Genomic DNA, 27,153 nt, shown 5'->3' with positions numbered 1-27,153 from the left:
CACCATATTATTGTTAAAACAAAATTTTAAAAACTGCGAATACAAGTACAGTTGGTAGTGAAAACATTTAAAATGTAAAATCAACATCTTTCTTCCGATTCAATCAATCCAACGAAATGACTGAATTCAGTCATGCTACCACATTGGAAAATCATGATGGTAATGTACAGAGAAGACATCAGCCACTGAAATATCAGAGTCCCTACAGTGCAGGAGGCCTTTGGTCCATCGAGTTTGCACCAACTCTGGCTGATACACTAACAGAGTTCTTACCGAAGCTCTCTCCCTGCCCTATCCCCATAACTGCACACATTTGCACATTTAATCCACCTAACCGACACATCTTGGGACTGTGGGAGGAAACCCACGCAGACATGGGGAGAATGTGCAAACTCCATACAGACAGTCACCCAAGGCTGGAATCCATCCCAGGTCCCTGGTGCGGAGAGACAGCAGTGCTAACCACTGTGTCACTCATTGTAGCTCGAGAGGATTGCATGCATAGTTACTGTTTTACATCCATATCAGCTCGCGCCAGCATTTATAACCCCACAGCCATTGTTATGGATACTGCAGTAATAAACTGAGCTGCACAAATCAGCCGTGAACTAACAACCTATGTATTATGGGGCTTACAGAAAAATAAAAACACACGTAGTCCCAAGTGAAAAGCTAATGAATATTCAGCACAGGATACAAGCAAGGTGATATCCGCCCACTTTAAATTCATTTGTGAGACATGGGGGAGTCACTGGCTGGCCAGCATTTAGTGCCCTAGTTGCCCGAGGACAGTTGAGTCAACCACATTGCTGTAACTCCGGAGGTGCATGTAGGCCAGACCGGGTAAGGAAGGCAGATTCCCTTCCCACAAGGACGTTAATGAACCAGAAGGATTGTTCTGACAATCAACAAATGGTTTCATGGTCAACAGCAGATTCTTAATTTTAAAAAAAAATTGTATTCAAATTTGACCTGCCGTGGCAGGATTCGAACCTGGTCCCTAGAACATTAGCCGAGTTTCTGGATTAATGATGTAGTGATAATAGCACTAGGCCATCGCCTCCCATTTCACCAAATACAAACAAAATGCTCCAAAAACGTCAGGTCACTTAGCCCAATTGAAATTATGCATAATGGAACAGAAGTTGGATAAGAGATCATTAATGGTTCAACATTGCTTAGTTCTCCACTTTACAATTTTATTACTCTAGAAATGAAGCCCAGTGTTTAGGTTGGGTTTTTTAAAATGGCCTTGTTAACTGGCGGTGCAACATTTAGTGGTTGGTGTATTTATACTGAGATTTCTTTGGTCCTCTACCCAATCTAGGCTTGCACCTTCCAAGCAAGAAGTGACCTCTTATGCTTCCTATCAAAACACAACCTTGTTTATCTGTCAGTTTAATTTGCCAACTATTTGATCACTCTGCAAGTTTATTCATGTCCTCCTGTAATGTGTTGCAGTCATCCTCATTGACTAGCCCTCCCAGTTTGGTATCATTTGCGAACTTGGAATCAAAAATATAATTTCTAAGATCCAAACCATTAATAGAAATTGTTAACAGCACTGATCCTTGTGGAACACTACTTTCCAGCCATTCTAAATAACTACTCTTTATGCCCACCAACTATCAATCCATGCTGCCACTTGTCCCCTGACACTCCATTGGTTGTTGATGTTTAACTTCCCACACCTAGTGGCGCACAAGACAGAATTTAATCTGTTCCCTTAGCGATTTTCTTCCTGGAATAGATAGTTAGCCTGTCATCAGAGGCTTATGGCTTGAGGGGTGCCACTCCACATCAAGTATGGCTGACCAGGAGTCTCTCCCGCTCTTACTGCCTGCCAATGTGTGGTAGAAGGATTTTGCAGGTATTTACTCAAGCTAGCCACTTTATGAATGCACCTTCTTTGGCCATCAACTCCTGGGGTGGGACCCTAACCCAGAGCTTCTGGAAGTGACAGGGATGCTACCCACTGCAACCTCCCTGATTCCACATGCTCTAACCTTATTCATTGGTCTATTATGGGGCACCTCATCAAAGGCCTTGTGAAAATCCATTACATCAGTCTGGCATATGCATCAATCAGGCATAATCAGTGGAATTCAATTCCAGCTGTAACAGATATACTGAATCTTAAACAGAGTTACAAATTTATTTAAAGAAAATCTTTCTATTGCACTGTTGGCTAGTGTGCCAGACCAGAGAATAGAGATGGCAACGGCATAAAAGGCAGGGCCTTTGTTTTGGCACAATGCAGCATTCAGCAACAAATCTCAATATGCTGGCAGGATTTGCTGTTCACAAAGTACTCAAACTACAATGTCGTAAGTCCTCAAGGCAACAAAAACGCAGGTGACCAAAATAGTTTGCCACGTTAGTGCACAATTGTTTTGAACACCAGCCGGTGAATTTTGTTTGCAAATGTGCTTCTCCCGTCTGAAGACAACAGACACTTGCCACCAAGAAAATTAGAGATCAAAACTCATCATGGCCTGAACAAAATTTAAAAGAGCTACAAAGAGCAAACGGCCACATCACCATTTCATCCACAAATCCCTACTAGAATTCCAGGGCAGTGAAAAAGAAATGTGAACTGATACTTGCCGATCCATGCTGACATACAGAAATTTGTCTCAAGTGGCTGATGTTGCCCAAGACAACATCTGGAATGCCCTCTTCATAACTGGAATGTTTCAGTTATGAAGAGAGGCTAGCTATAATAAGGTTGTTTTCCTTCGAGCAGAGAAGGTTGTGTGGGAGACCTGATTGAGGTATATAAAATTATGAGGGAGATAAATAGGAAGAAACCTTCCCCTTGGTAGAGGGGTCAACCAAAGGGCATAGATTTAAGGCAACGGGCAGAAGACTTAAAGTGGACAGTGGGAATATGGAACTCTCTGCCCGAATGGATGTTGGAGGCGGGAACACTAAGATTTAGGAAGCATTCAGATGAGTACTTGAAACACCATAGCATTCAAGACTATGGATTAGATTAGATAGCTGCTCGATGGCCAACACAGGCACGATGGACCAAAGGGCCTCTTTCTGTGCTGAAAACTCTTGACCCTCCATATTCTGAGCTTTTGGAGGGATATGTGCAGATGGAATTTTTGTTCAATTGAAAAGTAGCAAAGCAGAGGCTTGCAAATGAACAGTGTTATTATTTTTATGTAGCATCCTAGATTAGCTAGCAGCTTATAGGATCAGTGGAATTTGGCCTCTATATGATCCGATACTCAAACTGCACCTTTATATTGTTCAATGTAATATACATCAGCATCTTGACGTGTGCACCACTGATGGTATATTGCCAACATAAAACTACAAAAAAAATTCCAAAAGTCTCAACTGGTGGATTACAAAAGATAGAGAGCTATTAAAGGGGCAGGAATTTCTCATGCTAAGTTTAAATGAAACGCTTTTTTGTAATTTTAATGAACTTTTTCAAAATAGGTGGATAACTGACTGCTAAAATAGTGCAGAGGAAAATTTCAATGGAACCTTTAAAGCAAATGGCAAGAATAGCACAGAGGAATTAAGTACCAAGTGAATTCTTATTTAAAAAGATTAGAATAATGGACAAGGAAATGCAGCCTGGCCAAGCTCATCTATCCGGAGTGACGCAAAAGCTTCCCACTGCAGCATTTTCCAGGGCCTTTTTGACCTTTGCCGCCTTCTGCAGGAGTCCATTTCACATGCCAATTACTGTCTGGGAAGAAGCCTTTACTGTTGTCCGTCCCAAAGTTTAAATGGAATTGAAGTTGAATTCATCAGGTCTCACTCTGAGTCCTGACAACAGCTCATTTTAAAACAATAAATCAGGACGAATTAGAAACAAAAGCAGAAATAGGCAAGATTGGACCAAGGGAAAATGCGAAATGGGTGTAAAATTGGATATACCTGGACTTGGGAATACACACAACTGAAGCTTTCAAGATTAAGAGGAGAATGAGTGCAAGGCCACCCAAATTAATAATTAATAAATCAGGAGCACGTGTGACAAACGTATTCCAAAAATCGCTGAGGGGGGAGAAATTAAACCAGAGAGGCCACCAAAACAGACAGTACGTTACAGACAATTAGATACCTTTATACAGAGAAGGAAATGAGTGATATGGTGATAAGATTGAGTGTAGGCTTGATCAAATAGATAGCCTCTTTTCCTGCTCCTGGAACGTCTCATGTTCCATCATCTGCTCCAACCTTGGTCACCGTCTGCACAAAGGTGATAGCTGATGATAAGGTTCCAATATAATGTGAAGATTTAGAAAGGACCAGTACGGTGGTTAGACCGAATGGTAACAAGTGCATTATTAATGTCACAAAAACAAGAACTCCACACAACCCTCCCCACCCCTTCCAGGTTCAAGGGCAACGCATGTAGTCAACACGCTTACCTCTTTTGGTCTTGCGATTCTTGCTTGCTTGCCCATCCTGTTCCGTCTTTTGGTACTAAAGAAATATTGGGGTCATTGCCTTTATTTTCCGCTTTTAAACTTGGCAGGTTTGCAGGGGGTGGCATGCGCCGAGCTGCGGCAACTTTACCGAGACTCTGCAATCCATGACGTGCGGTGACTGGCAAATAGAAAAAAAAGAGACAAAATGTAAGCACTCTCATAACAGCTGCCTTGCAGAGAAATTATTACAGTGGAAATAGACCGCTCTGGGAAAATGAAACATTACAAAGGTTCAGGCCTGTGCAGAATACTAACCTGCACAAAAAGGCTCCAGCAGGAACCACTCAAACACAGCTTAGCCAAATTGCCTCCAACTTTACTCTAATGGCGAGTATGTTAAAAGAGTTTGACCAATTGCATTCCTTTTAAAATGGGAAATTACGAACAATCGTCCCATAAAGACTCAAAAATGGAACTGGCAACAGGAAACCACAAATGTAGCTGCTACATCATAGAATCTCTACAGTACAGAACATGGTCATTTGGCCCATCGAGTCTGCACCAACCACAATCCCACCCAAGTCCCTATTCCCGTACCTCTCATATTACCCTGCTCACCCCCAACACTAGGGTCAATTTAGCATGGCCAATCCACCTAACCCGCACATCTTTGGACTGTGGGAGGAAACCGGAACACCCGGAAGAAACCCACGCAGACACGGGGAGAATGCGCAAACTCCACACAGACAGTGACCCAAGGCTGGAATTGAACCCAGGTCTCTGACGCCGAGAGGCAGCAATGCTAACCATTGTGCCACCGTGCCACACATGTGGCAACTTACGGCACAAGCAAGCAAAAGCTATGACCTTTTGTGAATGGAGAGGGGGGGGGGGGGGGGGGGGGGAGAAGCAATTAATTGCAAAAAGGAAATTTTGCGCTGTTGTAAAGTTTCAAAAATCCTGGGGTGATGATGAAGGAACTTATTTATCCAGAACACCCTTTTGCACCCAGATTGGTGTAACACTCCAGAGGAAATGCATAGCCACCTTAAATGAACATGTACTGAAAGCATTCGAAGAGAATGACAAAAGGTCAGACTGAGTAACAACTAACATCTTAGAAGTGCTGCAGAACCTTTCTCTAACTGCGCTCGAAACATATGCAGGCCAAGTTTTAAAAAAAATCAAAGGCAAATCTTGGCAATGATTTTGGGTTTGGACTGGTTGCAGTCATTAGCGATGCAAGAAACTAATATCCAGCTGATTTGACTGCCTTTTCACAGTAGCGTACCTTTCCAGCTTCATAATGCACCTGTACACCGATCAGGTTAAAAGGAAGATTTCAGGTTCAGTACTCTGATCATGACTTTCAACCCCTAAATGACTTCACATGCAATCAGTTTCTTTGAAGTGAAGTGGCAATTGTGTAGACACAGGTAGAATGAAAAAGGATGGATAATCACAACTGGCAGTGGGAAACAAACTTTTCCAACTATTCAGGATCATCTCAACTATGGTGCAGTTAGCCACACACACAAGATTCTGGGTTCATGTTCCACACCAGGACTTGGAGTGCAAAGAAAACCAAGGCCAACATTCTAGTGGAGTACTGAGGAAGCAGTGTCTTTTGAATGCAACGTTAGAGCCAGGCCAGATCTGCCCGCTCAGTTGGGTCCAATGGCACTACTTTGTACAGGTCAATATTTATGTCCCATACCGTCATGCTGGTCATCATCACATTGCTGTTTATAGGAGCTGTGTGGCACAGTGGCAAGCATTGCTGCCCCACAGTTCCAGGGACCTGGGTTGGATTCCCGGCTTGGATCGCTGTGTGTGGAGTCTGTACGTTTCCGTGTCTGTGTGGGTTTCCTCTGGTTTCCACCCACAGTCCAAATATGTGCAGGTTAGGTGGATTAGTAATGCCCCTTAGTGTCAGGGGGACTAGCTGGGATTGTGGTTGGTGCAGACTCGATGGGTCAAATGGCCTCCTTCTGTACTGTAGCATTCCATGATTCTACGAATGTCTACATTTCAATACAGCCTGCCTGAAAGCAGGATATTCATAAAATGAGTGGGGGAAGGAACAAGCTTAAAGAACAAATTTAAAACTATATTTAGTGTGAACTTGAAAACAGATGGTTGAGTAGGCCAGTTCCAGACACATGCTATTTTCTGCCATAAAATACAAGAATCTCCAACTGAGTAAAAGGAATTACTCAAGGGCTAAAATTTAACAGCATCATTAACAATTTAGGGACTAATACCACATATGCAACTGATACAGAATAAAAAAGGACTTTCCCAGTGAAGACCAGACATCTCATTGCAAAGTAGTTCAACTAGAAAACGCTTCAATTGTATAGCAGGTCACAGGAAAACGATTGCCCACCTCATCCAGAAAAGGAGGAGCCCGATGGAGAGTCAATTTGTACCAGTTAAGGCAATACACCTCCAGCTCTGGGATGCAGTCCAGCTCACAGCTGAGTGGGTGAAAGGATCAATGTCTGCTGGATACAAGTGACTCAACATGGAATGAATTTTGGGCAGTTGACAACGTTAATGCAGCATTCACTGGAGAAAATTACAACACTGGTCTGACTTTAACACCTGACTGCACTGTTTAAAAGAAACACTTTCTAGCACATACACAACCCAACTAGGCACCAAAAGGAAATCTTTCTTCAAAAACCAACGGCACTAACTGTATGCAGCAAGTGATTAGGACAGGAACGTACTGTCTGAAAAAGCAGAGGGACAGATTAAGGAAATTAATAAGCATCTGAAGGGAAAATGTTTTCAGGGCTAAGACGGTGAATGGGCAAGCGGAGATTCTCTCGCGGGGAGCTGGGACGGGTTCAACAGGCCAAATGACACCAACGCTGCAATCATTCTATTATTTCAAAACAATAGCGGAACTGGTTTGAGTCTCCAAGTTCACTTTACCCACTGTAGATTCTTTTTCTAAAAGAAATTTAATTACATTTGACCCCACCAGGTAGAAACCCTCTACTTTAAGATCTTGATGCTAAAAGGCATTTAATAAGAAAAAAAAGCAGGGATCAATATACAATCAGAAGCAGGTACAGTTGCTAATTCTGATTCTCCACAGGCCAGGGATATTGAAGTTATTTCCAGCACCAGCCAAGATCAGCACAACACAGGGTGGAGGTCAAATCAGAAGTCTATTAATCAGCTTGACTCAATGCCATCATACAAGGCAATGCAATTACCAACACAGCTAACAGGACTATTCCCATTTTAAAAAGAGTAATTTATATTTTCTCTTGTACCTACAGTAGCTGACCCTCTCCTCAGCATTCTGCGCTGTCGTTATCCATTGAAAGAATTTGCTAACTTCACACTTTTCTTGCCATGCCTTTGCTCCAGATTTACAACTGGCATCTACGGACTTAGCAGTTGACCCACAGCTCAATATGTCATCACAAAACGTGGCCCAACAACCTATGCCAAGCTGTACATATTCAGTGTCTTTTTATTTACTGAAATGTAACCAGCAAAGCAGAAACTCTGAATTGCAAAGTTCGCAATCACATATCATAGGTGTACCAGGTCTACATAGGCTTAATCCAATTCCTTTTTAAAGCAGAGTTGTCAAAAGCTTTGAATTTCATAAGGTTTGATTTTGGCTAACAGTCTTTCACGTGGAACCTTACTAAATGCATTCTGGCGGTCCATATAAACTGTTAACGAGACTTTCCCTGCCTTCTATTCAAATTAGAACATAGAACATAGAAAAAATACAGCACAAACAGGCCCTTCGGCCCCCAAGTTGCGCCGGTCATGTCCCTAGCTACCTAGGCTTATATATAGGCGTACCTATAACCCTCAATCCTATTAAGTCCCATATACTCATCCAGAAGTCTCTTAAAAGACCCTATCGAGTTTGCCTCCACCACCACTGACGGCAGCCGATTCCACTCACCCACCACCCTCTGAGTGAAAAACTTACCCTTGACATCTCCTCTGTACCTACTCCCCAACACCTTAAACCTGTGTCCTCTCTTAGCAGCCATTTCAGCCCTGGGAAAAAGCCTCCAAGAATCCTCCCGATCTATATCTCTCAACATCTTGTACGCCTCTATCAGGTCACCTCTCATCCTTCGTCTCTCCGAGGAGAAAAGACCGAGCTCCCTCAGCCTATCCTCATAAGGCATGCCAACCAATCCAGACAACATCCTTGTAAACCTCTGCACCCTTTCAATCATTTCCACATCCCTCATGTAATGAGGTGACCAGAACTGAGCACAGTACTCCAAGTGGTTAATTCCTCAAAAACTTTAATTGAGTTTGTTATAGCAGTACATGACCTACCCTTTACAAATTTATCTTTGTCTCTTTACACAGCTCAAATTTCATCGAGCTTTCAGGCACCTTGTTCCTAATTATTGACTGCCCCACAACAGATTTTAGACTAACAGGACAATAATTGCATTTGTTTCCGAGATCACATTTCTTTCCGAAACGGGGGTTCATCCACGATAAGTAAAAGGACACCATGCAGAATGGAGACAAACAAAAAATATTTGAAATAAAGGAAACTGAACCCCACACATACTCTTCACAACATGCAGTCCTATTGTGCAGGAAGAGTGAAAATGCTCAGGGTTCACTACTTAAGCAAGAAACTTGCAATTATATTACACCGTTCACATCAGCACATCCCCAAAAGGGCTTCACAGTCAATTAATTTTTGTTGTTGAACTGCAGTCAAGTGTTGTTATTGTTGTTATGTAGGAAAACCGATTTCAACTGGTTGGGGATGGAGGCAACATCAAGTCGAGGGGAAAAATAAACACGGCAAAACGTAGGAGTAATAGCATAAAGCCAAAAAGCCGATCAGTATTAAATATACGCGCTGCGCAATAAGAAACAGAGTCCAACTGCAGCATCAAGCCTTGCTCTCAGCAAAGGCAACTGCTGTGGGATCACAATTGGTTGCAATGTCCTAGTTAGGCGGGGTAGGCGGCAATGGGTGGGGGTAAATAAAAGGATCCAGCAAGGCTCCAGCTCTGGATGCCAACTCCGCACTTTGTTAGAAAAAAAGCCTTGTACGTGAATGTCAGGGGAGGACATGGCTTTGCTCAACCACATGCTTCAACAATAATTACAATCCAGCTTAACATGGTCACCAGGGCAAGGTGCGACAGCACATCAACAAAGCAGAAGCATACGCCAGCACAAGTCAATGCCGCGATATAGAGGAAATTAATTTTGGGGGGGAAAAAAAGCCAGCAGTAATAACAGGGATTGATGGCAGCAGAGACTGAAAACTTGGAAATACTTTTCATTGCAACGGTGCAGCGTGCGCTTCACCTCATGACACACCATTCAGAGGACCATTTGTCTTTTAAAAGCCATTTGCTACATGAACACTAGTTAATTTTTCTTCAGAGTCTCAGCTTATTTAGTGTATTATCAGCATACTAAAAGAATACATTTTGAAGATTTTCCCATACACATTCTTTTGTGAAACTTTGGATTTACCGTGACTTATTCTCACTAGAACTTCAACTTTGCATTATACAGCACAGTCACAATCCATATTTGAAAGTGGAAACTAAATTATAGATTTTGCATTAAATGCTTCTGATAATTTACAGAGATGTACTAGAAGTTCAACACCCACTTCTGCACTTAACTAAAGTGCGACCAAAAACTCTGTCCCCTTCCATTTCTCACTATTGGCACCACCAACTATCTTCACCCATCAGGATTCACTACTTAAGCAGGAAACTTGCAATTATATTGCACCCTTTACATTAGCACATCCCAAAAGGATCAGCTCCTCTTAATTAGTATCCATTCACAATGATGTACCAACTGATCTCAAAGCATAGAGAAGTCTGCAAAGAATGGAAAGGACCTGATTAACAATCATGCAATGATAGATATCAATGTGGATCCACAGATAAGCAAGACATCATGTGGTATACAGAACACAAGATGCCAATTTGATTTCTATTCTGGATCAAATTAGCAAGCGTCACTGGGTACCTTCAGCTGTCTATGCCCCAAACTTTGGAATCTCCTCCTAAACCTCTCCCCACCTTGATCAATTGGGCCAGTGGGCTGACGAATGGCAGATGGAGTATAATTTAGATAAATGTGAGGTGATGCACTTTGGTAGATTGAACCAGAGCAGGACTTACTCAGTTAATAGTAGGGCTTTGGGGAGAGTTATAGAACAAAGAGATCTAGGGGTACAGGTTCATAGCTCCTTGAAAGTGGAGTCTCAGGTGGACAGAGTGGTGAAGAAGGCATTCGGCATGCTTGATTTCATTGGTCAGAACATTGAATACAGGAGTTGAGATGTCTTGTTGAAGTTGTACAAGACATTTGTAAGGCCACACTTGGAAAACTGTGTACAGTTCTGGTCACCCTATTATCGAAAGGATATTATTAAACCAGAAAGAGTGCAGAAAGGATTTACTAGAATGCTACCAGGACTTGATGGTTTGAGTTATGAGGAGAGGCTGGATAGACTGACTTTTTTCCCCTGGAGCGTTCGAGGCTGAGGGGTGATCTTATAGAGGTCTACAAAATAATGAGGGGCATAGATCAGCTAGATAGCCAATATCTTTTCCCAAAGGTAGGGGAATTTAAAACTAGAGGGCATAGGTTTAGGGTGAGAGGGGTGAGATACAAAAGTGTCCAGAGAGGCAATGTTTTCACACAGATGGTGGTGAGTGTCTGGAACGAGCTGCTAGAGGTAGTAGTAGAGGGGGGTACAATTTTGTCTTTTAAAGAGCATTTAGTCAGTTACATGGGTCAGATGGGTATAGAGGGATATGGGCCAAATGGGGGCAATTGGGATTAGTTTAGGAGTTTAAAAAAAGGGCGGCATGGACAAGTTGGGCCGAAGGGCCTGTTTCCATGCTGCAAACCTCTGACGCTCTGACCTCTTGACGCTGCTTAAAACTCTGTCCAAGTTTTAGGTCATACATCCCAATATCTCCTCACCTAGCTCATTGTCAAAAGTCCTGCGAAACCCCTTTATTTTGCGACATTAAAAGGTGCTATGCAAGTGCAATATTTAGTAGTTAGGGTAGCATCTATATCACAACTGGCTCAAGCAGGGGAAGAAAAGAAAGCTCGTCAAGTGATGGCTGCTGGACAATGTGAATGTGTGGTTCTGCTGCAAGACACTTCATGGACAGCAACTCCAGGAATGTAGGGGTTTAAAATGCTAGTTTTCCCCTATAGAGTACAACACCAATACTTGAAATGAATCGAGTGACAACACCATTAACCAGTTGGATGATTTGATTGCAGTCTGTGCCAAAAGTAAACATGAACACAAAGATGGGCAGCAACAAGTCTGTACAGGTTTTCATATTTAAAAAAAAAATCACACAGCAATCTCCCTCTTGGATTACCTGTGGGTTTCTGGGTTTCTAAGGACTTTCCTTTGTAAGTATCAAACAGATTGAGTGACGAGTACTTGGTTTTTCCATCCTTTCCCTTTGCAGTTTGCCCCAAACGATCTGACATCTCGCTGGAAGGTCATTGAGTACGGTGGTTCCTTTAGGCACCCCTTGAAACGTGCCTCCTTCTAAATGAAAAATAAAAGAGTTTATATTCCGATCTGCTGCCAAGAGATTAGCTGTAAACATTCACTTGCTTGTCAACAATATTCAGTTAGGCATAGCAACAATTCAGTGCTTAAAGCAAACACGATACAAGGAAGATACCAGATTAAATTCCAGGGCTGTGTTGAGTTACCTGCCCTAGTCAGGCAACTCCTCATCTCAGCCAGCTGGGCACGGATACTCAGATTACAGCTGTTTAAGTTATGGAAAAGGAGGAAGAAAAAAAAACAGTAGGACCACTGATTCCTTCCAGCAAATGTGGATTAGACAAGGGCTGACCACGTGACTATTACCACCACTCTTGCCCTTGGGTATCCAGTCTGCTGACACTCAAGCCTCAGGCATGAGCAACCACAGAGACATATCTGGCCCATCATGAACAACAATCGAGAGAGCTTGGTTACCGATGACCAAAGCCATTTAGATTATTGGAGTGACATTTCATGATTCCAGGTCACACACTAAAGTCCAGTGTTTATTAATAAAACTGATGCTTGCATCCCCAATTGTCATATTAACCAGTAATAACCATATGGGAATTAGCAAAAGGGCCAGACAGCCCTCCAATTATTCTCTAGGGTAAGATGTTCTCTTATTTATACCGCCCCACATTCAAATTCTCTCCAATACTATAGTTAATTTTGCAAGTAGATTCAGTATAAATTTTTGATGCTTTATTCTGCACTTTGAGATACGAGAGGCAAATATTTTTACACAAAGCCTACATTTAATAAAGCATTTTTCATCAAGCCACGTTACACAGTGCCTAAGCATTACGACTGACACGCCACCTGAATTTATTAAATATTATTTACAACAAACAGATCACTAGTCAGTCTTCGCAATAGCTTTCCTGGTAATGTAATTTACTCAAATCTTTGCATACTTCAGCGTACCCTCGCACCCAGCCTACCCCTTCACTCCACGTTGCTTCCGTGACTGCCACGTGCGAGACATGGCCTAGAAGACCCTGTGCAATTCTAGCTGGCAACTCTGCTTCTTCTGAGAAAGGAACCATGTCTAATTACAATCTTGGGCTTCCTCTGCTGCATATCTACTGATACAACACCTTATCAGAAATTGATAACATGCACTTAATTAGAATATTGTTTCAGGTAATCATGTATTTTGGGTGGAGAGAGGATGGGGGGAGGAAATCAAATAGAGAGTAAAATCAATCCTTGCTGATGGAAAGTAGGAGAAATGACTGGCTACGAATGGACAATTTGGGAAGCACGTGTTCATAGACCCCGAGCTCTGAATGGATAGTAATGCTCACACACAATCCAAAACATACCTCTCTATGGAGTATTTTGTCTCTTAAATTAATTACTTCTAGTATATAGGGGTGACAGATTCCCGATTGGGAAATCTAACTTTCTAACCCAAAGTCCAATAGTAGCATCCCCATCACTTGCCCAGATGAGATCAGCCAAGGCATGGATGGAAACTCCCCAATTTGTTTTGTGAAGCTCGCTTGCCAAGTTGGTGTGCAGGTAGCTCAAATTGTCAGCAGTGGAAATTACCGTTCCAATATCTGCCCAAACCTACCAGAGGGTCAAATAGTTTGTTATAAGAGGATTATCAAAAAGTTGTCGTGCTTTTATACATTTCCACATTTTTGTCTCCATTTACCTCTTGACAGATAAATATATTCTGGTAAACGAAAGGGACAATTTTGCCAACTAATTCAAGTCAGAATGAGCCTTATCCAGAGGAACAAAAGCCAAAATTGTGTTCATTATAACACCAATAATACTTTGGCCACTTGGATTTGAGCTCAAGAATTCCAGCCTCAGTCCAGAAACCTTTCAATGTGCAGGTTAGGTAAATTGGCAAAGCTAAACTGCCCGTGTGCACCAGGATCTGTGGATTAGCAGGGTAAATATATGGGAGGTTACAGGGATAGGGCCCGGGTCGGATGGTTTGTCGAAGATTTGGTGTAGACTTGATGGGCCGAATGGCCTCCTTCTGCATGGCAGGAATTCTATGAGAACCTAAAATGACATTAAAATGCAGCAGTGGAAACCTGGTACCATCAGAGATTCTATCGTTCCGATTAAATGCTTTGACAAAACTGCTTTCCAGTGCCTATGGATGCTTGACATACTATGGTGCTAATACAAGGAACAGCAGGCCATTCTTTCACTCCGGCCAATATTCTCCTTCCCTGAAAAGCGTCCACTTAGTTAGATCTTAAGGGCACAATTGCTTAAATAAATATTAATGCATTTCCAAAGCACTTACAATGAGTTATTTGTAAACATTTGAGAGAAATGTTAGTGAATACAAGTCTTTGCTTGCAGGACTGATCATTGGGGGTGGGGGGGGGGGGGGGGGAGGAGGAGGAGGAGGAGGAATGTAGCTTTGGGGGGGGGGGGGGGGGGGAGAGATGTAGCTTTAATTACAGTTAAACAACATGGGGGCTTACACTCAACCCAAGAGATACAAATCAGCAGCCTGAAACTTGTATACCGGTCATGCTTCAAATCGTGCAGCTGGATCTCACCAACACCAAAATAATTACACATCTGGGCAGCACGTGGCACAGGGGTTGGCATTACTGCCTCACAGCACCAGGCATCCCTGTTCAATTCTGGCTTGGGTCACTGCCTGTGCAGAGTCTGCACATTCTCCTGTGTCTGTGTGGGTTTCTGCCGGGTGCTCCGGTTTCCTCCCACAGTCCAAAAGACAAGCTGGTTAGAGGTGCATTGTCATGCTAAATTCTCCCTCAGTGCGCCAGAGTGTGGGGATTTTCGCAGTAACTTCATTGCAGTGTTAATGTAAGCCAACTTGTGACATCAATAAACTTTAAAAACATCCCCTTCAAATATTGAATCTATTTTAAAAATCTGAAACGGTTTAGGACATAACTATGTTCATAATCAGATGAGTATTTGTACAAATGTAGAATAAAGTGACTTAACTTGACTGCAGGCAATGTTTACAATCACCATGACACACAGAAGCAGCTTTATAAAGTGGTGTGGATTAGGTGATGCCCATTTGCAATTACAGGTATGCCCAATAGCTCTCATCTTATGGAAAGCACCTGTATTGTCATGTACAATTTCACAAATGAAATGTACAATGACCTGGGTCTTAGGACTAGATTCTACAAGATGCGTTTAGACTACCAATCTGTGGTTTGTGGCCCACTTTCCTCCTCTGCTTCAGGAGCTGGGTCGTGGCATGTCAGGCTGTGCGAAAGAGAGTCAATGTGCTCTCCTGTGAGAAACAGCCATCTCAACAGCAAATTTGCATGGTGACTATTTCGAAAACCCTGACTCATTTAAACTACAAAGGCCGGCTAACTGAGGGAAAATGGCATCCTTCTGTACAGCTACATTTCCCAGAGTGTAATAAAATCTTTAAGTAGATCACAGTCTCCGAAAGGTGCAGAGCTCTCCTGGTTATGCAAGTCCTGGCAGTGACAGTGGCATACAATTGGCTCAGGCAGAAGAGTATCTCTCAGAAACAGTCATGAACCACCAATATATACCAGTGAACTGCATCAAAAATGTATGCAGCCGGGGTGTTTAATGCTTTCACTTGCATGGGTTTATGGTGATTTTTGGCAGCTGTAACAGCAGCATCATTTCCACAACCTCAAAGGGCTGCACAATTCAATCTTGAAGCAGAAGGAAAATCCTCAAAGCCGCTGACCAGAGTCAAAAAATTTAGCGAATCTGCTGCCCGATCCCAAATAATTTAAACAGCCTTTGGTGACTGGTTAATCTTACTGTCGAAGTGAAGGTAGGCGATATGTTTATCTACTTTAATCCCCAGCATTAGCCATCAAGTGAGCTGGAGTATTAAAACATTGTTCTCAAGATGGACGATATGAGCAAAGCAACATTTATTGAGAGCTTTCAAGGCAGAACCACACAAGGACTAGGCTAAGTAGGAGTAGCAAGTTCCCTCTGCAGAAGGGGATCAGTGAATTTGCTGGGTTTAAAATCAGCTTTATGTTAAGTCTCATTGTAACGATACTATGCCTTTAAGAAATATATTTTTAATCATGTTTCTTTGCAAGTTTTTCAAGCAGCTCCGAGCATTTCATTTCGGCACCCAGATGTCTATAGCCACTGTCCTCCAATTGTTACTGAAGCAATATAGTGGCCATCAAATTTATTTTTAATCTGACCTAATGCAGTGTCTTGGGGTTTTATAATCCTTTTGGACTTGCTGGGTGAAGCATGACTGACAGGTCAGATGCTACCTGGGGGGCAATTCTCCCCCCACACAGAAAAGTTTAGGGTTTTAGTTTAACCGTTGTTAGAAGCTAGCGGAAGACAGTCTGTTTCTGTCTCTTTCACTCTCTCCCCAGAAACGTGCTGAAAGTTTCAGGACTGGCAAGCCTCAGTTTTAATCCAACATTTAAAGGACCAATTCACAGCAGGTGTTAAAAAGCTGCAAAATTGTGCCAAGTCTAGAAAGGGGTGCATGTTTGTGGAGTGCTGTTTGAAACATGATAGTTAACTGGCTGCTAAGGTTTATATTGTATCATGTTTAATTCTTGTAATTGGTAAAAGTTATGCTACATCTTATTTTAACTGTGTTCTTAAATAAACTGTTTGATAAAAGCTTCCTCGTGGGTCACTTGAATCATACCTGGAGTGAAAACCCCTGTGCTCACCCATGCCAAACTCAAAGGTAAAAACTTAAGGTCTAGGCTATCTTCATAAAACATCTTGGAGTTTCTGGCCTAGGTCTTACCATATTTATCAAATTCAATATTACATAGGATTAGAATTGATCACTGGTAATTGAATGAGCTAGGCTTGCATTTTTTAAACTGGGTGTTATCTTATTCTTGGACACCTAAAGTTGAAAAGAGGTTCTTCATTATATGAGCACCCATTCTCGGCATTCTGAAGATCTCAAACGAAATGGGCAATTAGTATCAAATTATAGGCAGTTCCTTGTGCTGGTAATTTTCACTCCCTTCTTAAATCACTCACTGGATTAGAGTACAAGGACCATGTTGCAAATTTGACTCACCTTCCCTCAACCCCTCCTAAAAGAGGAATCGTCCCCCCACTACCCACCCACCCCTCCAACTGAAGGAAAGCCTATTTAACACTTCACTTCTGAAACTGCATTCTCAAAATGTAGCTTCAGTAGACACACAACACAAACGTCATGACAGAGCTCATTACCTGTGATACATCGGATCTTTGACAACTGATGTACCCCTGTTAAAACTGACCTGGCTGGCAAACTTTTGTAGTTTATCCTGTACAACGCAAATTCCCCAATAGGGCTGCCATTTTGGGATCACGATTATACTGTATTTCATTGGTATGTGAAGTCTGCCTAATTGCAAATTTCTTTCAACAATGATAATTCAAAATTTAATTCCTACAATTAAAAAAGGTCCAATTTTCAAGATCACAAAGACAATTACAGATGAGGAATGCTGTTTGCTACATTTATACTTACCGTACTATGCTGACTTCGTTTTAAAACGTTCAGCGAGCAGGCCGTCAGAGAGTTTGTCATTTTTCTGTGCTGCTGCTACGATGCCACTTCAGTAACATTTGAGTTATCAGCACAATGGGCATCTGTAACTTCTCTTACCAAATAGTTCCAAAGAAGTCATAATGTCTCTAACTAGAAACCACGTATTGGACATGACAAAGCAGAGAATCATGGTACTACCAAGACAATGTCAAGGAACCACTAAAATAAAAGTTCCCTTAATGGCATTGACTTTACCATTATGGTGGAAAGACGCCTTTAAGATGTCCTACAGTACAAGAGGTGTAATGTAGAAATGAAATCTGTTGAGCATTCTTGCCTGATGTAATACATATGAAGTAGTTTTCAATAATCCACTGCAAAGTCCTGGTAATCTTCCAATGATTCTGTTAAATATTTAGATGCGCACACAAAAAGCATATCCCCAATAAAGTTCATGGTCGAAAACACCACCATTTGGCTTCTTCTTCATGTAATTCTCGGAGAATCATGCTGGCACATGACTCTGGCCAACTTTGTGCACTTCCTTCATATGCTTATTTATGGACACATTCAATCGTTGAGCACATTAAAGATGGAAATGGAAAGATTTTTGGGGTACTAAGGGAATCGAGGGATACGGAGACAGGGCAGGAAATTGGTGGAATTCAGGTCAAAGGTCAGCTACGATCGTACAGAATGGGCTGTATGGCCTATGCCTGCTCCTGCATCCTTCTTAAAGCCTTTCTCAATTATGGATATATAAAGGGAGCGTAGATCTGAAGTCATAGAAATTTCATCGTAAGGGTCTATGATAAACCATTTAAGTTTCACCAAACAAATACCATCTATTATTTCTATTAAGGATAGGTATCAACATAATTAATCACAAAGCTGTACTGAGGACTCTGCTGCAGCAGACATCTTTCTAGTGACCAACAAGGCAAGTGGTTAATGAGTCGAGAGTCAATTCACAAAATAAACAGAGTGGGGATCGTGGCCATTTAAGCACAGGGAGAGCATTAAGTGTGCGTGTGCAGAGAGGATCAGTTAGGACAATTATTTTATACAAATTTTCCCCAAGAAATGTTGAGATCTTCCAAGCTGCTTAAATGACCCCAGCATAAATATACCACATCAGAGATGCTCAATGAACTAAGCTTGGCTCACAAGGATTGTTCACTTGAGTGTGGTTCTAGAAGCTCAGATAGCAAAAGTTTCTACAAATATATAAAACGAAAAAGAGTGGCGAAAGTAAACATTGGTCCTTTAGAGGACGAGAAGGGGGGGGGGGGGGGTGTAATAACTGGAAATGAGAAAATGAGGCATTGAACAGGTATTTTGTGTCAGTCTTCACAGTGGAAGACACAAATAACATGCCAAAAATTGATGACAGGAAGGCTATGGCAGGTGAGAACCTAGAAACTATTACCACGAAAGAGGTAGTATTGGGCAAGTTAATGGGGCTAAAGGTAGACAAGTCTCCTGGTTCTGATGGAATGCATCCCAGGGTACTAAAAGAGATAGTGGGAGAAATAGCAAATGCACTAGTGGTAATTTACCAAAATTCGCTGGACTCTGGGGTGGTTCTTGTAGACTGAAAAACAACAAATATAACGCCACTGTTTAAAAAAGGAGGTAGACAAAAGGCAGGTAACTATAGGCCAGTTAGCTTAACTTCTGTAGCAGGGAAAATGCTTGAATCTATCATCAAGGAAGAAATAGCGAGACAGCTGGATATAAATTGTCCCATTGGTAAGATGCAGCATGGGTTCATGAAGGGCAGGTCATGTTTGACGAATTTAGTGGAATTCTTCGAGAACATTACATATGCAGCGGACAGTGGGGAACCTGTGGATGTGGTGTATCTGGATTTTCAGAAGGCATTTGACAAGGTGCCGCACCAAAGACTGCTGCATAAGATAAAGGTTCACAGTGTTATGGGTAATGTATTAGCATGGATAGGGGATTGATTAACAGAAAGCAAAGAATGGGAGGAAATGGGGTTTTTCTGGTTGGGGATCAGTGACTAGTGGTGTGCCTCAGGGATCAGTGTTGGGACCGCAATTGTTTATGATTTACATAGAAGATTTGAAGTTGGGGACCAAGTGTAGTGTGTCAAAATTCGCAGATGACACTAAGATGGGTGGAAGAGCAAAGTGTGCAGAGGACGCTGAAAGTCTGCAAAGGGATATGGATAATCTAAGTGAGTGGGCGAGGATCTGGCAGATGGAGTACAATGTTGGTAAACGTGAGGTCATCCATTTTGGTAGGAATAACTGCAAAAGGGACTATTATTTAAATGGTAAAAAATTGCAACATGCTGCTGTGCAGAGGAATCTGGGTGTCCTTGTGCAGGAATCTCAAGGAGTTGGTTTGCAGGTGCAGCAGGTAATTAACAAGTCAAATGGAATTTTTTCCTTCATTGCTAGAGGGATGGAGTTTAAAAACAGCGAGATTATGTTGCAGCTGTATAAGGTGCTGGTGAGGCCACACCTGGAGTACTGTGTACAGTTTTGATCTCCTTAGAGAAAGGATATACTGGCACTGGAGGGGGTGATTCACTTGGTTGATTCCGGAGATGAGAGGGTTGGCTTATGAGGAGACACCGAGGAGACTGGGGCGATATTCATTAGAATTCAGAAGAATGAGGGGAGATCTTATAGAAACATAAAAGATTATGGGCCTGATTTTACCATTTTCATTTTAAGTGCCGAATCTGGGCGTAATGCAGATCCGACTTACAAATCTGCTTTCAGGCGCCCCTATACGCTCTCAGCCATCTCCAGTCCCATTCGCGCTGTGGGTGGGGCTTAGTGCAGCTAAAACGATCGGAGCTCTGAACTGCGCATGCGCAGTTTGAAAAAATTTGAAAAAGCGCGCCCGTGTCAGATCGCCCCCGGACTGCAGAAAGTGGAGAAAGCGACCTGGGAGCGAAAATCGGAAGCGATGGCCCCCACACACATCACTGTCCCCCTTATCCAACCCCCAATAATCACTGTCCCCCTTATCCACCTCCCCACTAATCACTGTCCCCCTTATCCACAACGCCCACTACCCAGACTGATCACCACCCCTGCCCCCCTCCCCACCAATAGCCCGCAGAGTGGCAACAAAGAACAAAGAACAATACAGCACAGGAACATGCCCTTTGGCCCTCCAAGCCCGTGCCGCTCCCTGGTCCAAACTAGACCATTCTTTTGTATCCCTCCATTCCCAGAGATCCATCTGCCCCCCCCCCCCCACCCCACCCCCCCCCCCCCCCCCAGATACATCTTACCGCCTCCCTGACACCCCCCCCCCTGCCTCCAGACAACGATCTGGCCTCACCACCCCCCCTCCCCAAAACCATACAACGAACAGGCTTCACTCCCCCCACCCCCCCAGAGAATGGTCTGGCCTCACTCCCCTTCCCCTCCGGAACATCTGACCTGCCTCCTCCTCCTCCCCGCATCCAGACAACGATCTGGCCTCACTCCCCTCCTCCCCCCCCAAACCAGAGAATGATCTGACCCACCTCCCTCCCCCCCCCCCCCAACCACTGATCTGAGTCAAAGAGCCGTTGGAAACACTGAACGCGCCCTTCAGAAGCTGGAGCGTCCGTTTCAGACTTTTATTTAGCAGGTCCATTACGGCGCAGTTCCGGATTGGCAAACGTGGTGGTAAAGGGGGAAATGCTGATAAAGTTGGGCGGGCAGTTCATTAATTCAATTTAAATGCATGCAAATGCATTTAAATCGTCGCTGCGCCCATTTTGGGCACGAATCGATTCGCCGCTATTCCCGGGTTTCGGTCAAGTGGCAATCTGCGTGGATGCAGGTGCGGATCTCGATAATGACCTCTCACCCGACTTTATCACATTTTCACGCCCGAAAACTGGCGTGAGGCAATGGTAAAATAGGGCCCTATGAAGGGAATACATAAGATAGAAGCAGGGAAGCTGTTTCCACTGGCAGGTGAAAGTAGAACTAGGGGGCATAGCCTCAAAATAAGGGGAAGCAGATTTAGGCCTGAGTTGAGGAGGAACCACTTCACACAAAGGCTTGTGGATCTGTGGAATTCCCTGCCCAGTGAAGCAGTTGAGGCTACCTCATTGAATGTTTTTAAGGCAAGGATAGACAAATATTTGAACAGTAAAGGAATTAGGGGGTAATGGTGAGCAGGTGGGTAAGTGGAGCTGAGTCCACAAAAAGGTCAGCCATGATCTTATTGAATGGCGGAACAGGCTCGAGGGGCCAGATGGTCTACTCCTGCTCCTAGTTCTTATGCAAGCTGCCCAGTTCTCGAGGAGCGGTACCCAGAGGAGAGAAAATCTACGTGCATCCAATTATACCGAGATTGCATCTGCCTCAGTACAGCTAACACTGCACATCAACAGGATGGAAAACCTGAACAAACATCTCACCATACAAAAAATGTCTATCATAACTCAAGGCTCACAGCACCTATAAATGTTTGAGAGATTTTATAAGCTTAAAAACAAGATGAACAAGTGGTAACCATCCTGTCACTGGAATGGCAAAATAGCCCAACAATAGAGATACAAACGAACAGCAAAACTAGGAAGCACAATTATAGATTTCGCCCTTCCAAACTTGGGTGAAGTGTAGAGAAACTGTGGTGAAGGTTGGGTGATTGGCGATATGTTTCTCGGCGATTATAATAAAGCAGAGAGCGCAACTTAAAGTGCTCTTAACACTCAAAACTCCGTATTGAAGTATTTTGGGTTCAGTGCACCATAGACAAGATTGCCAGTATGTTAAACTGGTCTACAGATAATACACCCCCACATACCAATTATATCCCCGCCTGCACAATAGAGTACTATTAAGTATCTCATGTCACAGCAAACAGAAAATCAACAAAACATGCTGGCTACAGGAGAAATGATTGCAAAACTAACTGAATGAAAGGGCAAGAGCAGACACTAAAAAGCAACATGATATTTACAACACGGTAGCATTGTTAATCAAGGAAGGTTTCAGAATCATGATATAAAAGGCAGTGGATAGTGATGTGGAATTAGTTTGGGTTGATTAGCAGGGGAAGGGTGGGAGTAATCTATAGACACCCAAAATGTGACCTCTTAAAAGTCAGAGCATAAATGGATTTCAAGGGCATGTTTGAAGGGAACTACAATCATCATGGGAGATTTTAATCTGCATATTGATTAGACAAACCAAACCAGCAAGGGTAACGTAGATGAGAGTTTGTAGGGTGCATCTGAGATTGCTTTTTAGAAGCAGTACATTGTGGAACATACCCAGGAATGGGCAATTTTAGATTTTGGTTTGTGTAGTGAAGGATTAATAAGGGATCCTGTGGTTAAGGATCCCCTAGGGGGTAGGGACCACAATATGATAGAATTCCAGTTTGAGGGCAAATGCCATAGGTCCATACCTAGTGTTTTCAACTTAAGTAAGGGCAATTATGATACGAGGGAGAAGTTGTCTAAGATGAACTGGGTAAACAAGCTAAGGTGGAGATCAGCATATGAACAGTGGCAGATGTACAAACAGCTGGTCCAAAGTGCTCACACAGGAGCTGATCCCAATCAAAAAGAGGGATTCCATGAGACAGAGGAAAAATCCATGGTTAACAAAGGAGGTCAAGGATAATGTTAAATTGAAAAGCAGGATACACAAAGTGGCAAGGAATAGTGGTAGACTAGAGGACTAGGTAGTGTTTAGGATCCAGCAGCAAAAACGACTAAAAAGCCCAGAAGAGAGGGGAGAAAATGAATTTGAGAAAACTTGCATGCAACATACAAACAAACAGTAAGAGTTTCTATGGATATACAAGTAGGAAGTGCGTGGCTAAGGGACTTCTACTGAACAAGGCTGGTGAATTGATAACAGCAAACAAAGAAATGGCGGATATGCTAAATAATTTTTTGCATCAGTCTTCACCATGGAAGACATTGCAAATGTCCCCAAAATATCAGATGGACAGTTAGAACTTACAAAAATCCCAATCACAAGGGGTAAAATATGAGAGAAACTCAAGGGGCTAAAGGCAGACAAGTCACCAGAACCTGATAACTGCATGCTAGGGTTTTAATGGAAGTGCAAAGATAGTGGACCCATTGCTTGAGATTTTTCATAACTCGCTAAATTTTGGAAGTGTATAGAAGATTGGAGAACAACCAATGTGACTCCCTTGTTCCAAAAAGGGAGAAAGGCAGAAGACAGGGAACTATAGGTCAGTTAGTTTGACATCTATTATTGGCAAGATGCTGGAGTCAATAACTAAAGTGGAAATAGCTAATCATTTAGAAAAGCTGAATATAATCAAACCTGGCTTTATGGAAGGCAAATCACATTTAATAAATTTGCTTGAATTCTTTGAGGATGTAATAGGAAGAGTAGATAGAGGGGAACCTGTAGATGTAGTGTATTTAGATTTCCAAAATGCATTTGACAAGCTGCTGCATAAGAGGCTGGTGAATAAAATAAAAGCCCATGCAATTGGAGGAAATGAGTTTGCATTGATTGAAAACTGTGTCACGTAGAAAACAGGGTTGGAATAAACGGATCCTTTTCAAAGTGGAAAGATGTAATGAGTGGAGTGCCGCAAGGATCAGTTCTTGGCCCATAATTGTTCACTATTTACATTAATGACATGGAGGAAGGACAAGAATGCCAAGGTTTCCAAATTTGCCGATGATACGAAGATAGGATATGTTGTGATGAGGATATTGTAATTCTGCAACGGGATATAGATAGACTGGCAAATAGGGTTTAATGTGAGGAAGTGAGAGGTCATACACTTCAACAAGAGGAATCAAAGGGCAGATTATCTAGATATTTGTCACAGAACAGAAGGAAACATCTTACAGTATTGCTACACTGAGCTATCTGTAATCTTTGTGATAAGTGACCCACTGGAAACCTGTGGCCCAGTGTGATCTGAACTTTAACTTCAGCAGCAACAATGAAAGAAATGGAGCATATCACAGATGCGGTTGGTTCTGCCATCTAAATAACACAACTCTGGAATAAAGAAAAACTAGACCATCAAAAAAGAGGGGCTAAAGGGGTCACAAAAAAAATTGAAAGCCAGTCACGCTGCTTTTCAAAGTTTAAAGTCTAGCCTGCCAAAGGCAGTAACTGAGTTTTGTTTAACATCTTAAATGGCAAGTGTACTGTTTAGTGGAGAACTAAGCCATACTAACCATACTGGGCAGCAAGGTGGCACAGTGGTTAGCACTGTTGCCTCAGTGCCAGGGACCCGGGTTCAATTCCTGGTTTGGGTCACTGTCTGTGCAGAGTCTGCACATTCTCCCCATGTCTGCGTGGGTTTCCTCCGGGTGCTCCGGTTTCCCCTCTCAGCCCAAAAGACATACTGGTTAGGTGAATTGGCCAGGCTAAACTCTCCCTCGGTGAACAGGCGCTGGTGTGTGGCGACTAGGGGATTTTCACAGTAACTTCATTGCAGTGTTAATGTAAGACTACTAGTGACACTAATAAACTTTAACACCAGGTTGCACATTCAAACCCCCAGTCTAATGATGCATTTGGAGTGGAGCCAGCGCCAACTAGCAGTAGAATCTCAGGGGAAGCAATGATTATCAGCCAGATTTCTCCACTTCTATTTACTACCTCCCATAGAGTCTGGACATGGGCATCAGTAACAGGCACCAAAATAAAAATCAGGTTTGGTCATCACAATCACCATGCAATGGGTTAACTTCAAGGGGTGTGAGTGAAGAAGGCCACTCAGTTAAGATATAGAGGTTGCTTGGCTTCCAGGGGGTCCCTTTCCCAGCTAAAACAAAACCACTCACTTGTTCCCTGTATCAAGTTAGATGCTCTCAGGTTGGGGCAGGACACGGATGCCCTCAAACTGGAAAAAAAAATTAGCAGCCCCAATCAATCCTGATTCAGATACACAAGTTGGACCAGAAAGCTTGTTCGTGTGTGAACAGCTGATGAGGGCAGGGGTCAGCTGAGCTGTGACGCTATCCAGTGGGCGAAGAACCTGCCAAGTCTCAGCACACAAACAAAGACTTGGAGCATCCAGCAGCCAAATAATTGCTCTTGTGCATGAGTGAGCATTTTGGGAATTTGGCAATGGAAAAGAGAGGAAAACTAACAGCTGTTGACCCTGGAAGCGCTGTACTTCACCAGCATCATCTGTTGATCAGCTTTTCCACAATTTCCACTTCTTCCATTTTCTCACGTTTCCTTAAGCCTCATCATGCTTCAACTATTCACATTTCTTTCCAGTATTTGACGAGTGCATCTGCTACATCATCCAACCCGTCACGCCACTGACACTCCCTTGTAATAGTTACTCATTTTCCTCGATCCCATTTTCTTGTTTAACTCGTTTCAAACGTGAACTCTGTTCTCAATAAATGTCGAAAAAACAGCGACTCCTCTGCAAGCTCCAGCACCCACAAGTCTCCAAGATATTTATGGTCCTTTACTGCCCCACTTTTAATTGCTCCACCATTGGTTGCTGTACCTTCAGTTGTGTAGGACTCAAAGCTCTGGAATTCCCTTCTGACACTTATCCACCTCACTTTCTTCCTTGAAGACACAGTCAAACCTACCTCTTTGACCTCTTTCATGACACTTCATCTGATGTAATACCTCATGTGGCTAGGTGTATTATAATGCTCATGTGAAGCACCTTGGGACACGTCACGTTAAAGACACCATATACAAAAATGACTGTTGTTCTGGTGATTCCCCACTGCCCAGCCCTAAATTTGCATCTTCCCACAGTTTCCACCTATGCCTGCTCAGTTCATTTTTGCGCTCTCAGCCTTATTCCCACTAAATTATTGGTCATTCAACTTCTTCTCTGGTACTGATGCTAGCCAATATTGTTAATGGTTCTCTTTCAGGTGCTGTCCCTCCTCCCTTCAAATCTGCCATCATCAGTGAGATATGTATTTTTAAAAAGATTTGGGATGGGGGGGGGGTGAATTATATTGCTATTTGCGTAAGTAAGGAGAGCTGTGTGTTCAGAGTTAAACAGAGGTTACCAGAGACAGATTATCTGCAAAGACTAAGAGATGAAAGGTTAAATGCATTTTTAATGAGAGATTATGGTGAGTTTTAGTTACAAGTTAAAAAAAAGGTTGATACAAAATTTGCATTGAGATATGTGAGGAAATTGTTTTTCAGCTGTTGAATTTTCAATAGTTCAGAGGTGACCAGGAATATTTGCATCTTGCAGGGGTTCCAGGAGTAAATATAGTGAGATATTAAATTTTACTGGTCTAATTTTTATATATTTGGAGGAATTCAAAGAGGCAGCAGGGTGGTTAGCACTGTTGCCTCAGCGCCAGGGACCCAAGGTTCGATTCCTGGCTTGGGTCACTGCCTGTGCGGAGTTTGCACGTTCTCCCTGCGTCTGAGTGGGTTTCCTCCAGGTGCTCTGGTTTCCTCCCACAGTCCAAAGATGTGCGGGTTAGGTTGATTGGCTATGCTAAATTGACGCTTAGGTGTCCCAGTATGTGTCGGCTAGAGGGATTAGTGGGGTAAGTATGTGGGGTTACGGGGATAGGGCCTTCTTAGGATTGTTGATGCAGACTCGATGGGCCGAATGACCTCTTTCTGTACTGCAGGGATTCTATTATTCTAGATGCCCAAGGGCAATGGAACTTGATATGAAAGAGGCAAAAGATATTTAAGGGAGGACATTTAAACTGAGCGGGTGCGGGTGTG

The 27,153-nt window shown here is 42.8% G+C and overlaps 1 protein-coding gene across 1 annotated transcript in view; it reads right to left on the bottom strand.

The window, feature by feature from the left end:
- prrc2a (proline-rich coiled-coil 2A) overlaps nucleotides 1-27,153 on the bottom strand; it is a 129,494-nt gene that overhangs the window by 83,556 nt on the left and 18,785 nt on the right. The window contains exons 2-3 of the mRNA XM_078219083.1: nucleotides 11,798-11,973; nucleotides 4,401-4,578 (exon numbers count right to left, since the gene is read on the bottom strand). Of these exons, the coding sequence (XP_078075209.1) occupies nucleotides 4,401-4,578; nucleotides 11,798-11,912 (293 nt within the window). The 5' untranslated portion in view covers nucleotides 11,913-11,973. The remainder of the gene's footprint in view (nucleotides 1-4,400; nucleotides 4,579-11,797; nucleotides 11,974-27,153) is intronic.

The sequence above is a fragment of the Mustelus asterias genome, chromosome 8 (genome assembly GCF_964213995.1).
Source record: "Mustelus asterias chromosome 8, sMusAst1.hap1.1, whole genome shotgun sequence".
Taxonomy (NCBI): Eukaryota; Metazoa; Chordata; class Chondrichthyes; order Carcharhiniformes; family Triakidae; genus Mustelus; species Mustelus asterias.
Note: the sequence above shows the minus strand (reverse complement) of the source record. Positions and strands in the feature narration are given on the sequence as shown.